Source organism: Lacerta agilis, chromosome 15, assembly GCF_009819535.1.
Source record: "Lacerta agilis isolate rLacAgi1 chromosome 15, rLacAgi1.pri, whole genome shotgun sequence".
Taxonomy (NCBI): Eukaryota; Metazoa; Chordata; class Lepidosauria; order Squamata; family Lacertidae; genus Lacerta; species Lacerta agilis.
This window is the reverse complement of record NC_046326.1, coordinates 3,394,094-3,409,548: the sequence shown is the minus strand read 5'-3', so window position 1 is coordinate 3,409,548 and position 15,455 is coordinate 3,394,094. Positions and strand designations below refer to the sequence as shown.

Below are 15,455 nucleotides of genomic sequence, written 5' to 3'. Positions count from 1 at the left end.
GTGTTCCAGCTCAAGCACATCAGGTATGCTTGAGAAAACACCTGTTGTATTTGTGCTGTTGTGAGGAATTCTATTCAGGGGGTTGAATAATAGTGAGACTGGAGAAGCCAGCGTAAGATGCATTTTCAGCTGATCTGGAGAAACCACTTAAAGCATGCATTGTGTTGAACTACTTCAGTTGCTTTTGTTTGATTTTCTCATTGCAAACATCTGAAAGTCTGTAAATTTTGATAATAAACCTGATTTGCAATGGGGGTTGAATGATTTCATTTGCAACAGTATATGCCACAGGAAACTCTACCAGAAAGGGAAGGAGGGTAGGGAGAGTGTGAGCCCAAGGTATGTTTGGCCATCCCGCCTGAACCAGCGATGGCCAGCATGCATGATTTTCAGTGCTGTAATATGATGGGTTCATCAGAAAAGGCCACTTCATGAGAGCACAGGTGTGGGCCCACCAACACTACATCACAACAGGACAGTCACACATTGAGTAAAAGGTCTGCCCAGCAGGGTAGGCTCCAGACTGCTGAAGTGTCAAAACAAGGGATGTGCGCATCAAAAGAAAAGAAAACAAAAGGCACGGAATCAAGGGAACTGCTCTCACAATGTGAGGAGACTGTCTGCTCATTCCAATCACTGTCCGGTTTATTCTCCTCAGCAGGCGCTCCATAATCAGCTGGATGTGAGCTGCCGTGGGTCCCTGAGGATATTAAACAAGCACAAACTGTTTAGACAGAATCTTGGCACAACACCTCCCACAGGGATTCTCCTTGCAGAGGAACAGGCTGGCTGGACATTCATCACAAGAAGTTCTAGAGAAGTCTTCAGCCACCAGCAGAGATGGATGAATCAGACAATTTCATTCAGTTTCTCAATTTGAGATTTATTCATGCTTTTCAAGAGTCCTCATGAAAATTCATCAACAGTTTAGTGACAGTTTCTCCAAATATACACATTTTTTGCATGTGATTTTGCCCAATGCACACATATTTGCAAGCAAATCCCCCAAATGCAACACATTTCATATGTTATTCATTTCCACCAGTGTATGTACCAAGCATATGCACATTCCCCTAATAGAAAAACTTTCATACACTTGGTTGAAGAACTGTACTGCAAAAGCCAGAGAAGTGCAAATTTCAAAGGACAGAAGTGCTTTGGTTCACACATTGTTTTGGAAAGTGCAAATCAGGTAGATTCACATTAAAATCCTAACTGAATTATCTCCCACATCCCTAAGGAACAAGACAAACAACCTGTGCTCCTGTCCTTTTCTCTCTTATCCTCTCTCCTGTGACTTACCTGAAATGGGACTGAGGGAGAGTCCAGATCACACTGACAAAGGAAGTTAACTTTTTTTAAAAGCCCCATCTACACTGTATATTTAAAACACTATTATATCACTTTAAACAGCCATGGCCCTCTCACCCCAAAGAGTTCTGGGAAGAGCAGTTTGTTAAGTGTGCCAAGAGTTGTTAGGGGACACCCTCCCCCACCACTCTCACAGAGCTACAGTTCCCAGAGTGGTTTAACAATCAATCATTCCCCCCCCCCCCAGGGAACTCTAGGAATTGTAGCTCTGAGAGGGGAATAGGGGGTTTCCTAACACCTCTCAGCATCCTTAATGAACTATACTTCCAGCATTCTTTGGGGGAAGCCATAACTGTTAAAGTGATACAACAGCACTTTAAACATATAGTGCTGATGGGTCGGTCCTTGATTGCTATAGTTTAATCTCATTTTTCACATTGTGTGTGTTGGCCTAATCCAGTGATGGGGAACCTCTTGCACAGGGGCCTAAATCGGCCCACCAGATGACTTAAGCAAGACCCTGCTCCCTTCTCCATAGTCTGAGTTAACTTCTGTTCCCTGTGATCTTCTGCCCTCCGCTGCTGCACTGCTCAGCCAATCAGTGATTATACCTAAGCTGCATAGAAGAACCTGTTCTATTAAGTTGTGGGCTCCTTTAGTATTGCTTTGGGACAATATTCCTTCTTCTGAAAAACAACGAAATCACAGTCATTCAGATACTCACCACCTCCTTCCGATCCAAAACCTCCAGAATATTGCTAAGGAGCTGTGAAGAAGCTTCATGATCAGGTTTGTTGGAATTATCATCCAGCTGACCACTTAACTGGTCCACGAGCAAAGGCAAGAGAACATCTCGGCACTCTGTGAAACACAATGGGGAAATATAATAGAGGATCCACACATCAGGTGGTGTGTGCTTGAACCTATTCTTGTATTAACTGTATTAACTTTCCAGGAAAAAAACATACACTTGTTCAGAAACAGAAAAGGGACTTTATGGGTTATATCCCATCAACTTCTACTGAGAATAGATCCATTTAAATTGAGTTACAGGTGGGTAGCCGTGTTGGTCTGCCATAGTCGAAACAAAATCGAAAATTCTTTCTAGTAGCACCTTAGAGACCAACTGAGTTTGTTCCTGGTATGAGCTTTCGTGTGCATGCACACGAAAGCTCATACCAGGAACAAACTCAGTTGGTCTCTAAGGTGCTACTAGAAAGAATTTTCGATTTTGTTTCCATTTAAATTGAGTTAGTCTTGCCCATTAATTGAGCATTAATTTCAGTGGCTCAACTCGAGTATAACCAATGCTGGATGCAGCCCTACGATAACATTAACCCGCTCCGAGTCCGCTCCAGAAAGTCTAAGAAATGCAAGACAATTTGATAGAGTCCATTATGCATCACACCTCACCACACACACACACACCTTGTCACTCATTATAAAAAGCCCTCCAAAGCCCTCAGGCTGGACAAATTACATTTCTTTTTTTGATGGCGTTACGAGCTTGGGGGATCAGGGAAATGCTGTGGATATAGTGTACAGTGGGACCTCAGGTTAAGTACTTAATTCGTTCCAGAGGTCCGTTCTTAACCTGAAACTGTTCTTAACCTGAAGCACCACTTTAGCTAATGGGGCCTCCTGCTGCCGCTGCACTGCCAGAGCACGGTTTCTGTTCTTATCCTGAAGTGTTATTTCTGGGTTAGCGGAGTTTGTAACCTGAAGCGTATGTAACCCGAGGTACCACTGTACAGTGGTGCCCCGCTAGATGAATGCCTCGCTAGACGAAAAACTCGCTAGACGAAGGCATTCGTCTAGCGGAAGGCTGCCCCGCTAGACGAAAAAGTCTATGGGGCTGCCTCGCAAGATGAAAAATTTTCGTCTTTTTTTTTCTTTTCCGTTTTGCGGAGCGCGGCTGTCATTGCCACTCCGCAAGACGAAAAACCCGCTAGACGAAAATTTTCGCAGAACGAATTATTTTCATCTAGCGGGGCACCACTGTATCTTGATTTCAGCAAGGCTTTTGACAAAGCCTCCTATGATATTCTTGTGAAGAAGCTGGTAAAATGTGGGTTGAATGAGGTAACATTTAGGTGGATTTGTAACTGGCTGGCTGACCAACCCCAAAAAGTAATCATTAATGGTGCCTTGTCATCCTGGTGAAAAGTTGGCAAGTGGGGTGCTACAGGGTTCTGTCTTGGGCCTGTTGTTGTTCAATGTCTTCATAAAAGATTTGGATGAAAGAATTGAGGGGATGCTCATCAAATTTGCAGGTGACACCAAACTGGGAGGGGTAGATAATGCTACAGAAGACAGAATCGGGATTCAAAATAACCTTAACATATTGGAAACATGGGGCCCAAATAACAATTTCAATTAGGACAAATGTAAGATTCTGTGATTAAGTGGGAAGAACCAGGTGCACAAATATAAGATGGGGAACAGCTGACTTACTAGCAGTACCTGTGTAAAGGATCTTGGGGTCTTAGTGGACCACAAGCTTAACACAAGTTAACAGTGTGATGCAGCAGCAAAAAAGCTAGTGCTGCAACAAAAGAACTATAGTGTCCAGATCAAGGGAAGTAATAGTACCACTCTATTCTGCCTTGGTCAGACCACACCTGGAATCCTGTGTCTAATTCTGGGCACCATAATTTATGAAGGATGTTGACAAGCTGGAACGTGTGCAGAGGAGAGCAATCAAGATAATCAAGGTCTGGAAACGAAGCCTTATGAGGAGTGCGTGAAGGAGATGGGTATGTTTAGACTGGAAAAGAGGAGACTCAGAGAAGATATGATAGCCATCTATCTGTCAAATGGAAGATGTTTTTGCCTGCTCTGGAGAGTGTAGGTCTTGAACCAATGGATTCATGTTACAGGAAAGGAGAGTCCGACTAAACATCAGGAAGAACTTTCTGACAGTAAGAGCTGTTCAACAGTGGAATGGTCTCCCTTGGCCCTCCTTCAATGGAGGTTTTTAAGCAGAGGTTGCATAGCCATCTGTCATAGATGCCTTAGCTGAGATTCCTGCATAGCAGGGGGTTGGACCAAATGAACCTTGGGTCCCCTGCAACTCAACGATTCTATGATTGTATGAGATGTTTTAGACCACAAACCCCAACAGCCCCAGCCAGTATGGCCAACGGCTAACATGATCTTTATAACCATTACATAACCAGTGCAGTGCATCAGCATCTGCTTAACTCAGCCCAGTTTTCACAAAATTTCTACTCAGTGCCTTGAGCTGTTCTGCATAGGATCTGCTAGCTTTCGTGTAACTGCAATGTGCCAATATTTACCAAAGTGTGGCTTTGACTACTTGCCTACATCTCAGAACTTTATAGGTCTATTCTGTTTTTGATAGGCTAAGAGTTAATTTATGATCTGAAATGGCTCTGAGTTTTGCAAAGCAATTGCTCAAACCAATAGTCTACTCATCAATCTGAGTTTGCTCACAGAAGACTCAAAGGCAACACAGTTTCTATGAGCAAAAATTTCTGCAATTCCTGGCTAATGGAAACTTGCCCTCTAACTGTCTCCATTATCACACTACTCATGCAAATAGACCACTGCCATGAGCCATTCATGTATAGCAGATGTGATTCATAATCTAATCATCAGTTAAAACAGATCCTTCATTAACAAAATAAGAAACCAGACCACCAAACTACACAGGATACATTAATTCTGTATGAACAAAAAATCCAAATGGCAGAATATAAGTGCTACGAATGTACCATTAAATATGAACAACAGAACATTTTGAAATAAAACAATGTGTGACAATTTACTATTGTTTGCGAGAATACTAGTCAGGCTGCAACAGGAAAGCTTTTTCTTTTTCATCAATTTACCAGCATTAAACCATCCAAATGCTTTGTTTTCAGGCAAGCAAATGAGAGAAACCAATAGATGAGAGGCATGGCCCACCATTGTGGCCCAAAATTATGGTCTGCTCTGCAAGGCAAAGTAAGCAGATAGGGAGATGCAAGGTCACCACCAGGTGCTGCAAGGTTAAGGTTAATCTTGTTCAAATTAGAAGTTATCAGGGAGAGGGCATTGCAACACCAAGGGCAATCAGATCACCAAGAAAAAACTCACCCTGTCCCCTAGTGTGGTTGGTGCCCATTGGGACTGGTGGGGCTTCAGAAGGCAGAGCCCAATGTAGGTGGAGTCAGAGCCAATGACAGGAAGAGCCAACCAAGGCCACATCTAAACGCATTCATCCTAAAGCTTATCCGAGCATATCAACACTGCATAACATGCCAACCAACTGAACATCAGAAATGAAAATGCATCAACAAAATGGCAAGCGGGCAGAGGGCAGGAGGGGAATCAGGTGGGGGAGGGAATACAAGGCTGTACTGTTTTATTGTCACAATGTGCAAACCCCAATAAACTATAGATTAAAAAGTGCCATATCACATGGAGATCCTGGGGATTGAACCTGGGACCTTCTGCATGCAAAGCAGATGCTCTACTTTCCCTCCAAGGAGCTCTGCAATGCTCCCAACATGAACTGGTCCCCTGGATCGCAATACTTTAGCCAGAAAAACCTAAAAACATCTCATGCGGCATCTATACTGTTGTCTTCAGAGCCAAGTGAAGACTGTTCTACATACCCAGGTTTTCCAGACAAAAAGGAAGACAGATAAATGCTTAGGGCAGTGATGGCGAACCTTTTTGAGCCCGAGTGCCCAAACTGCAGCGGAAAACCAACTTTTTTATTTCAAAGTGCCAACACTGCAATTAAACCTGAATATCGAGGTTTTTAGTTAGAACATTGACAGAATTTTTATATCGAATAAATAAATGGATCACTTTAACAGAATATGTGCTAAAATTAAGCTGCTGGTCAGGCAGATATATGTGTTAGCATAGTGGAAATAACTCATCTTATGCACAGTCTCTGAATAGCAGTAACAGATAGAGATTATAGTGCTGCTCCAAAAGGTTTTCTTTTTCTTTTTCCTTACAAGCATTTCTAGGGGCAAGCAAGATGTGATGTTAAATGTGTCTTTGCATCCAGTGTGCTGGCTTGCTGTTATTGTTTTAAATGCAAATAGCATCAATTGGGGCAGTTGATAATAATCAGGGCCACAGCAGATGGAGAGTTCAACCCTTTCCACACCTGTTGTGGTCCTTATGAAAACCACCCCTTTGAAATTGCTATTTGCATTGGTAGGAAATGCAAATGTTAACACGGGAGGCTCTCTCCAAAGCAAATCAGGAATTGACCTCAGAAGAGCAACAGTCCTTAGGGCTGCAGCATGGGAGGAAATGGTTAAATTGCCTCTCCATGCCTGCTGTGTCCTTCATAAATATCCTTTTTGCCCCCAGCAAGAAGAGATGTTTTTACAATGCAAACCCACATCCCATCAGGAGAATATGCAATGCGGAGGGGAGAAAAGAAAAGAAAAGTGGAGTGGAGATGGCTGAAGGAAATATATCTGGGGCTGGGGTGGAAGAAATGGAAAGGACGCAAAGAGGAGCAGGAAAGGAGGAAGGGAAAGGGACAGAAAGCGAACGAGAATCAGGAGGAGGCTGAAGGAGACCAGCAGCGCAAAAGGAAGGGAATATGAGGAGCGAGGGGAGAGAAAAAGGGCGAGAAGGGGCGAAGGTGCCCGAGGGAGGGGCAACAGAGAGAGAGAGAGACGGCAGGGTGCGGATGGAGGGAGGGAGGCAGGGAGGCGCGAGAGGGAAGAGCGAAGCCTGACAGGCAGCAGCACAGTGAGCAGCGCCGTCTCCACCGCAGCCCGCTGCTGTGAGCGCGCGACAGGCGCTTCTCCTTCGCCTCCGGGACAGGAGCTGCCTTGGGCAAGGGGGGGGGGGCAAAGGGAGGAACTCGGGCAGCGGGGACAGCAACCTCCTCCGCCTCCACTTCTTCTCCGCTCCTCTCTCCCACCCCGCTTCTTCCTCAGCATGACGCCAATCATTTTTGCTGGGGGGGGGGCAGCTGCCCCCTGCTGCCCCCCCTCGGTACGCCCATGGCGGCGGAGTGAGGTAGATGGCGGGGAGGCTGTTCCTGCGGGCGCCCCGAGCCCTGTTACACCGGCCAGTCTGCGCTCCCCGCAGAGCCTTTTGTTGTTATAGAATCCGGTGAACAGCTGATCGGTAGCGCCCGCCAGTAGTACCTGTTGTTTTTTTATTATTATTTATGTGTGGGGGTTTTGTTTTTGTTTTGCAAAAACTGGGCAAAGGGAGGAACCATAGCGGTTGCATCCCAAACCTTCCCAAATGCAGCTCCTGCCCTTTCTTCGAGAAGTTTGACTTCCTCCTTACCGGAGAGCGCTCGGGCAGTCGGAGGAGGTAGCTAAAGACGTGCGAGAGCCGCGACCACAGCAATGGCGCCTCCCGGGCTGTGAAGGCGGTTGGGAAGAAAAGCCCACCCGGCAGTGCGAGGCGGGAAGCAAATGCCGCTCAGCTCCTGCACAGCTCCGCCTACCCCTGCGCGGGGACGCGCGCCCCTTGGCGGTTTGGGTCTTAGCGAGACTTTTCTTCGCGCCATCCCAAACACCGCTCGGATGGAAGCGGAGGTGGCCGCCTACTCCTCCAATGCACCAACCCTGTGTGCACATGTTTGAGTATAGAGCTCCACATTTGCCTCCTTCCATCCTTCCTTCCACCCAAACATGCATAGCACTGCCGTTTTACTTAGGGATGGCATCGCCGGCGGGGCCGCGCGGCTCCCCCCCCCGCTCGCAGCGCTCAAAAGGAGGGCTTCCCCCTCACCCACCGCCCCTGGCCCAGCCCCCGCTGCTGTTACCTCCTCCTCCTCCTCGTCGTCGTCGCCTCGCGTCGAATCCTCCCCAGCAGCAGCAGCAGCCAAACACCACTGGGACAGGCGCCAAGGAGGGAAATTGCTGCTGTCTGCTGCTGCGCCTGCGCTGGCAGGACGCATGAGCAGAGCAGCGCGACGGCGCCATTTCCCCGCCCCTGGCGTGCCAGCAGAGAGAGCTCTGCGTGTCAGCTGTGGCACGCGTGCCACGGGTTCGCCATCACTGGCTTAGGGCTTTTCAGTATCTTTTGCACTGTTGTTATCTTCTATAATCTGTTTTTATTTCCCCCCTCTTGGCTTTATATTGTAAGTTTTATGTCCCGTTTTTACACCTCATGGTCTTTGTTTTTATTTGCGATCTGCCCAGAAAACTGCATAGAAATGCTGCAGATAAAAATAAAACAGTACCTTAAAACTGGGTGGGAAGTGAGAAAAACAGACTCACCAGATTGACGGAATAGGTCACTGTCCACAACCTTCGTCATGCAGTTGAGCTTCTGTCTGACGAGCTGGTTATCTGGGATGCTTTGGATAAACTTGCTAAAGAGGACACTGGGAAGCAGAGTGTGGGGGGAGAGAACAGTTTTGGTCCCATTAACATTGAATGCACTCCCTTCAGCTGCAGATGTGCTTATTTATTACAAGGATTTCTATCACATCCGTCAAACCATCTCCTGGTGGTCTTGCATAAATGAAAATCAGAACACACAGTAAAGATAATTCTAAACCAACATACACGCAATAAAAGAAGAAGAAGAGTTTGGATTTGATATCCCGCTTTTCACTACCCGAAGGAGTCTCAAAGCGGCTCACATTCTCCTTTCCCTTCCTCCCCCACAACAAACACTCTGTGAGGTGAGTGGGGCTGAGAGACTTCAAAGAAGTGTGACTAGCCCAAGGTCACCCAGCAGCTGCATGTGGAGGAGTGGAGACACGAACCCGGTTCCCCAGATAACGAATCTACCGCTCTTAACCACTACACCACACTGGCTACAAAGCAGCATCAATGTACCCACAGAGATAACATGTTGTGCTGTATTAACAAGCCTGAGAAAATAAATGTCAAGTCTTTGCATCAGACACCAGGCAGGCCTCCTTGGCAAGAGGGGTCTTTGACTGGGGCACCACCACTGAAAAAGGCTCTTTCCCCAGGAACCACCTGTCACATCTCAGGTAGTGGCAGCACTTGGAGAATGGTCTCAGATTAAGATTTTTGTGTACAGTTTGTTTTGTTTTTAGAGAAATATTTAGACATTCTGACAAGTAACAGAAAATATTGTGATGCACAGATTTACAAAGAAAAAAGAAAGCACGTGGTTTTACATTTCCCTCTCTTTTAAGTGCATGGTGTTTTTGCAACGCCCTGGACAGTGTACACAATTCTGCATTTTTGCATGATTTTTGGCCTCAGTAATAAAAGGGGGCTCCCCCTTTCAATAAAATTGTTATCAGATTGTCTTGCCTCTCTTATCCTAATAATATTTGCCAATTTTACTATTTGGACACATTCACAGATTCTTATGATCTAGCCATCTAGTGTACAGTTAACGCTAGTGCATTGTGTCTTCTATGTACCGTTAAGAGACCAACATCAGACCAGCAACGGTTAACCTACTGTAGAATGTTTGAACTGTTGAGCTGTAGCTATGGGAGTTGGGAGCCTTTCTCCCTCTTCTTGGATGGATGTGTCATTCCATACTTGGGGTTTCAAGAAGCTAGTATGCTCTTTTGCTATACCAAAAATTGAAGTTTACGTTGGTCAGATTGACTGGCGACCTTGAAGGGTTTCTGCCTTCTCATTTAACACCAGGCTTGGCTAAGCTGCTTGAAACATCTGCTTTTACTGAATTTTCTCTTCTTCTTGGTGATGAAAACAGGCTTGCAAATATGTGATGCTTGGGGAAGCATCAGAGGGGAGAAGAGGGGAATGGGCTCTGCTGCCTTGCATAGCTCCTGCCCCTTTCTGATGACCACAAATGCAAAATTAGGCAGCATAAAGCCACATATGTAAAATTGCATCTACATCACAGAGTACATTCAAGCCACGGCGATTATGGTTGCTGAAGAGCTATAGCTTAGTGGTAAGTGCTTTGAACACAGAAGGTGGTGGGTTCCACCTCCAGCATTTTCAGTGAGATAAGAGAACCAATGGACCAATAGTCCGACTCACTACAAGAAAGTAAAGAGTGAAGGAACAAGCAGGTGCTGCAACATTATGTTGCAGTGTATTGTCCTCCCCCTAAAAGGAGTGCTCTTGTTCAGCATTCCACCCAGCCATCCCCACCAATTAAGGCACCCCACTATTCCCTACCTGTTCTGTCCCCCCACGCACCCCTTTTCAACATACGCTCAATATTGCATGGCCAAGGAGGAATTTTGTTTCAGTGGGATGGTTTGTTTCCAGAGCGGCTGGGGCAACCCAGTCAGATGAGTGGGGTATGATGGTGATGATGATTCCTTACTAATTTACTAAAACAAGGGGGCGACCGGACATGTCTTTTAAAACATTTCTTGTGCTTTTGCAAGCCTGCATCCTTTCACCGCGAATATGTGGATATCTCTTCCTTCTCAGGGGCACCATTTTAACACTCCCATTGCCACTCACCACATGTGTTCACCATCAGCGGGAGTGAGTGTCTGAAGGCAAATCCCCATGAGAATTCTATCATGCATAATTCCAGCTACAGAGTGCTATGAAGTCAATCCTATAAGGGCTCATTAACAACAGAACAGGGCCAAAAACTGCTTCATCAACACACACACTCTTTGGTTTTTAGAAAGTCTCTTGACAACTTTGGTGGATTTTCCACCCAATAGATTGAAAAATAAATAAATAAATAAATAAAAATCCTATAATGCATAGCTATCACTCTGTCCTTCTGCAACTACTAATCCATCTTGTTTGGCCTACAGCAGGTTCCAAAATTTTCCCTGCTTTTTCCCTGCCAGACAGAAAGAGGAAAAGAAAATGTTTTATAGCTACCTGAGTTCAACAGGATCGAATACCAGTTTGACATCATTGATGATGTTTGGTAAATACTTCAAGGCAGCACCCTGCAAGATACAAGAAGGAAGTGGGGAAAGCAAGTTAATCCCTTCACTCTAAAAACTAGACAGAGGAACACAGGAAGCTGCCCTACACTGAGTCCGACCATTAATCTTTCTTGCTCTGTCTTGCCTGCACTGACTGGCAGTGGCTCTCCAGGGTTTCAGTCAGAACCCTTTCCCCAAGTCCTACCTGCAGATGCCAGGGACAAAACCTGGGGCCTTCTTCATGCAAAGCAGATGCTCTAACCCTGAGCTACACCTTTTTCCCATTCTCCAGGTCTTAATGTGGACCACAAGGCAGTTTTCGTTATGCCACTCCCATCTGCCCTACCCCTGATGTCATGTAAGATGTCAGTTGTGGGCAAGTAAAGACAGCTCTGCAAATGTGCTCCCAACACGTGTCTGCCAGCATTCTGTTGTCAATGAGCATGCTCAGTTCTCATTCAGCTGTTTGGGGCCTGGCTGATATCTTCCCTCTTGTGCAGAGATGGTGCCATTTTGGCTAAAGCAACAACGGCACTCTAGTGCCTCGTCCCAGAAGCACAAAAATTGTGGCTGCCTCCATCTGATTTCCATGGGCAGCTCTCACTATTATCCCAGGAAGCATTTAAAAACCGTTCCTCAGCGTGAACCAAGAAATAGCCTACCTACACCAGTGTTTTTCAACCACTGTTCCGCGGCACACTAGTGTGCCGCAAGATGTTGCCTGGTGTGCCGTGGGAAAAATTAGTTTATTTGATTCCTATTCAAGAGAATTACTTTATATATAGTCAATATAGGCACAGAGTTAAATTTTTTAACATTTTCTAATGGTGGTGTGCCTCGTGATTTTTTTCATGAAACAAGTGTGCCTTTGCCCAAAAAAGGTTGAAAAACACTGACCTACACAATATAACTGCCTCGACCCTTTCATCCTCCTCTTTTTCCAGACATTCCACTCAGTTTCCCTTCTAGGGTTGCCAGGTGTCCATTATTTGAGTGGACAGTCCACTTTTTCACATTATGTTCACTATTCCCCCCCCCCCCACAAAATAGTGGACTTTTTTATTCAAAAGCTTTATGATGAAATGGTATTTTAATACGTGTTAAAATATTTGTAAGAAAATATATAATTTAATTTAATTTAACACCCCCCCCCCGCTTATCCGCTATTTTTTGGAAGCAGACCTGGCAACCCTATTCCCTTCTCTTACCCTTCTGAAAATGTCACATTTATTCAGAAGCTGCTGCTATCTTCCCTGTCCTGTGTGAATATTGCTCCATTTTGGCTCCACAAGCAATGCCACTTGATACACTGAATCAGAATACAGCAGGGGTGGCTAACCTGTGGCCATCCAGATGTTGTTGGACTACAACACCCATCGTAATTGTCCATGTGCCATGCTGGCTGGGGCTGATGGGAGTTGTAGTCCAGCAACACTGGGATGGCCACAGGTGAGCCACTCCTGGAATGCAGGCTAACCTTGATCTTGACAGCCTCCTCAAGAGGCCTGTCCATGAGGATGTTAAAAGAGAGGAACAACTTGCGGATGGAATTGTTAAACTCATCTCCATCTTCGCTTTTCCCATAAAACCTAAAAGAGAGAGAAAGAAAATCACCCTAATTATTCCATTGCTGATTTTAGTTAAAAAATAACATTACAACAAAAGTGTCTCTTTCTATACATTATGTGCTTTTAGGCTGCAGACCTATGCAACCTTACATGACAGTAAGCCCCACTGAACACCACAGGATTTACTTCTGAGTAAACACGCAAAAAGATCAAACTTATCCATCCTTAAAGAAATCAGCCCTGAGTGCTCACTGGAAGGGCAGATCCTGAAGTTGAGGCTCCAGTACTTTGGCCACCTCATGAGAAGAGAAGACTCCCTGGAAAAGACCCTGATGTTGGGAAAGATGGAGGGCACAAGGAGAAGGGGATGACAGAGGATGAGATGGTTGGACAGTGTTCTCGAAGCTACTGGCATGAGTTTGGCCAAACTGCGGGAGGCAGTGGAGGATAGGGGTGCCTGGCATGCTCTGGTCCATGGTGTCACGAAGAGTCGGACACGATTGAACGACTGAACAACAACAAACACGCAAACTACACACTGTGCTGTTAGCTGTTAATTAGGATTACAGCCTAAGAGAAGCACAAGGGGGAAGTAGAAAAATATGATTCTATATTTAGTGTTGGTTTGAAGCAAAGAGCTTCTTATTTCCACTCACTTGACTTTGAACACAATTGGGCTTTCCTGAAATATGGCAATGATTCTCTGGAAATAAATTATGTATAAATAGCATGGGGAATTCCTGTATGCCCGACTGTGTTGTTCCAGAAAGAAATCATTGTGTGCTGTTCTTTGAACATTAAAACATAGAATCTCTTGCAATGATTACATTTCTTGATTAATAAAGGCAAATAGAGTATATACCAAGCAACTAAGTTCTTCAGCAACTTTTACTTTATATGTTCAGAATAAAATCCTGAGCCTGAAATAGATGTTTGATGGCAGAGAACCCCCTTTTTTATGTTAGCAGGCTTCATGGCTGTGTAACTTACTTATTTTTTATTAAGGTGGGTTGGGGATGCTAAGCTCGCAGAGGCAATAAGCTGCCATTTTGAATGGTATGCAGTCATCCTAACTGAAGGCAATGACAGAATCCAAATAGTAACAGGATAATAAGATCCTAATAATTACAGAGAGGCTAATAATGTGCCTAGGTGCACAGAGAGTCAGCGTGATGTAGCTTGGACTCAGAATTGGAAGTGGCACCATGATGGCTTGTTTTATTTTTGTTTTATTTTAAACATTTTACTGATGAATTCAGTGCAGCATCCCCACTTGGGTCCACAGGTTACAAGCAGGTAAAGCACAGCATAGCTAGGCTTAGCTAAGATGTTGTTCCAACACTTGACACACACACCCTCCTTTTGAAGAGAAGGGCAGGCACAGCTGATTTATGTAGTTGACACCTCAGGACTGAGCAAGCACACAGAGGCTGAGCATGTGTGGCCTGCCCATCACAATCACACAGCCCAACCTACTCACAGGGTTGTTGTGAGGCTAAAATGAGGAGGGGAAGATGCATCACTCCACCTCAAGCTCCTTGGAGGAAAGGTGGGGCACACATTTATGATTAAGCCAATAGTAGTAGCTGAAGTGGAGAAGCACGAATTATGCCCATGTTTTCCAGCCATTGCTTACCCTAGGTACAGGACTCGCGATTGAACTATGAACCGGAAGAGGTACTTCAAGGCTTTTAGAGCGGCAAAGAGCAATTCCGTCTTGCTGGAGTCATCCGCATTTCCGACATAATAGTTTAGAACCTTGGTAAGTTTTCTGGGGCAAGAGAAAATAAGTAAGTGGGGGGCTAAGTAGGGGGGGGACAGATCTATCAGTTTTGGTTGCCCCCCCCCATCTTAAGTTCAGTTCTCTAAATTTCTGCACTAATTTGTGCAGACTTTTTTTTAAGTCCCCGTGAATTTTCCAGTCACTGCAATGCACTTTTCCCTCATAAACACAATTCTGCAAACTTTCCCCTGTAATAAAATGCAAATTGCATTTCATCTCCACTGATAAAGGCATTTTCATTTGCAATTACTGTTAATATACCGGTATACATTTTTGTAGACATTGGTTGGAGAACTGCACTGCTTCCATCAGACTCCAGGTGGCAAGTGAGTGTGTAGGTGGCAAGTGGCCTTCCATTCACACACAGACTAGCTTAGTGCACAGCAATATTGTTCCATCAGGTGTCTTCAGGCCCTGGGTTGTGTCCAACGCCATTCCTACTCAGAACTGACCCACTCAGGTTAATGAAACTAAGTCTTGACCATTAACTTCAATTGGTCTATTCTGAATAGAACTAGTATTGCTAAGCCGCTGAGTAAGTATATTCCCAACATGATTAAAACTGCATGTAGAAAGCATGAGTGGGGCCACATACCTGTATACTAGTGCCCTGCCCCCCCCCCACTGTCCATGGACTAGGGGCATGAAGATGCAAAGGCTGTTCCTGTGAGCGGGAACCAATAGGCCGGGGTGGGAATCCTTAGGCTTAGGGAATGAATGTGGCTCTCAAGTCCTGTCTGACTTTCAGAGTTCTCTCTAGGCCACATACACCCTCCCCCCCCCCAACCTGACTTAAATGTGACTTTGAACTCTAATAATGCCTTTTGCTTGTCTGGATGAAGGCTAGAGAGGGATGCATGTGAACAGGTGGAGGAAACCTTTGGCCCTCCCAATGTTGCTGAACTGCAACATCCATTCTCTTTGGAATTGGCCATGATTTCTGGAGCTGATGGGAGATGTGGTTCAAGAACATCCCTCCACT

At 45.3% G+C, this 15,455-nt stretch overlaps 1 protein-coding gene across 3 annotated transcripts in view; it reads right to left on the bottom strand.

Annotated features, from left to right (window-relative positions):
- Window positions 1–15,455, bottom strand: part of DOCK5 (dedicator of cytokinesis 5) — a 155,170-nt gene that overhangs the window by 50,833 nt on the left and 88,882 nt on the right. For all 3 annotated transcript variants that reach the window (XM_033171850.1, XM_033171848.1, XM_033171849.1), the window contains exons 22-27: window positions 14,327–14,461; window positions 12,600–12,711; window positions 11,073–11,143; window positions 8,535–8,641; window positions 2,036–2,172; window positions 605–700 (exon numbers count right to left, since the gene is read on the bottom strand). In XM_033171850.1, the coding sequence (XP_033027741.1) occupies window positions 605–700; window positions 2,036–2,172; window positions 8,535–8,641; window positions 11,073–11,143; window positions 12,600–12,711; window positions 14,327–14,461 (658 nt within the window). The remainder of the gene's footprint in view (window positions 1–604; window positions 701–2,035; window positions 2,173–8,534; window positions 8,642–11,072; window positions 11,144–12,599; window positions 12,712–14,326; window positions 14,462–15,455) is intronic.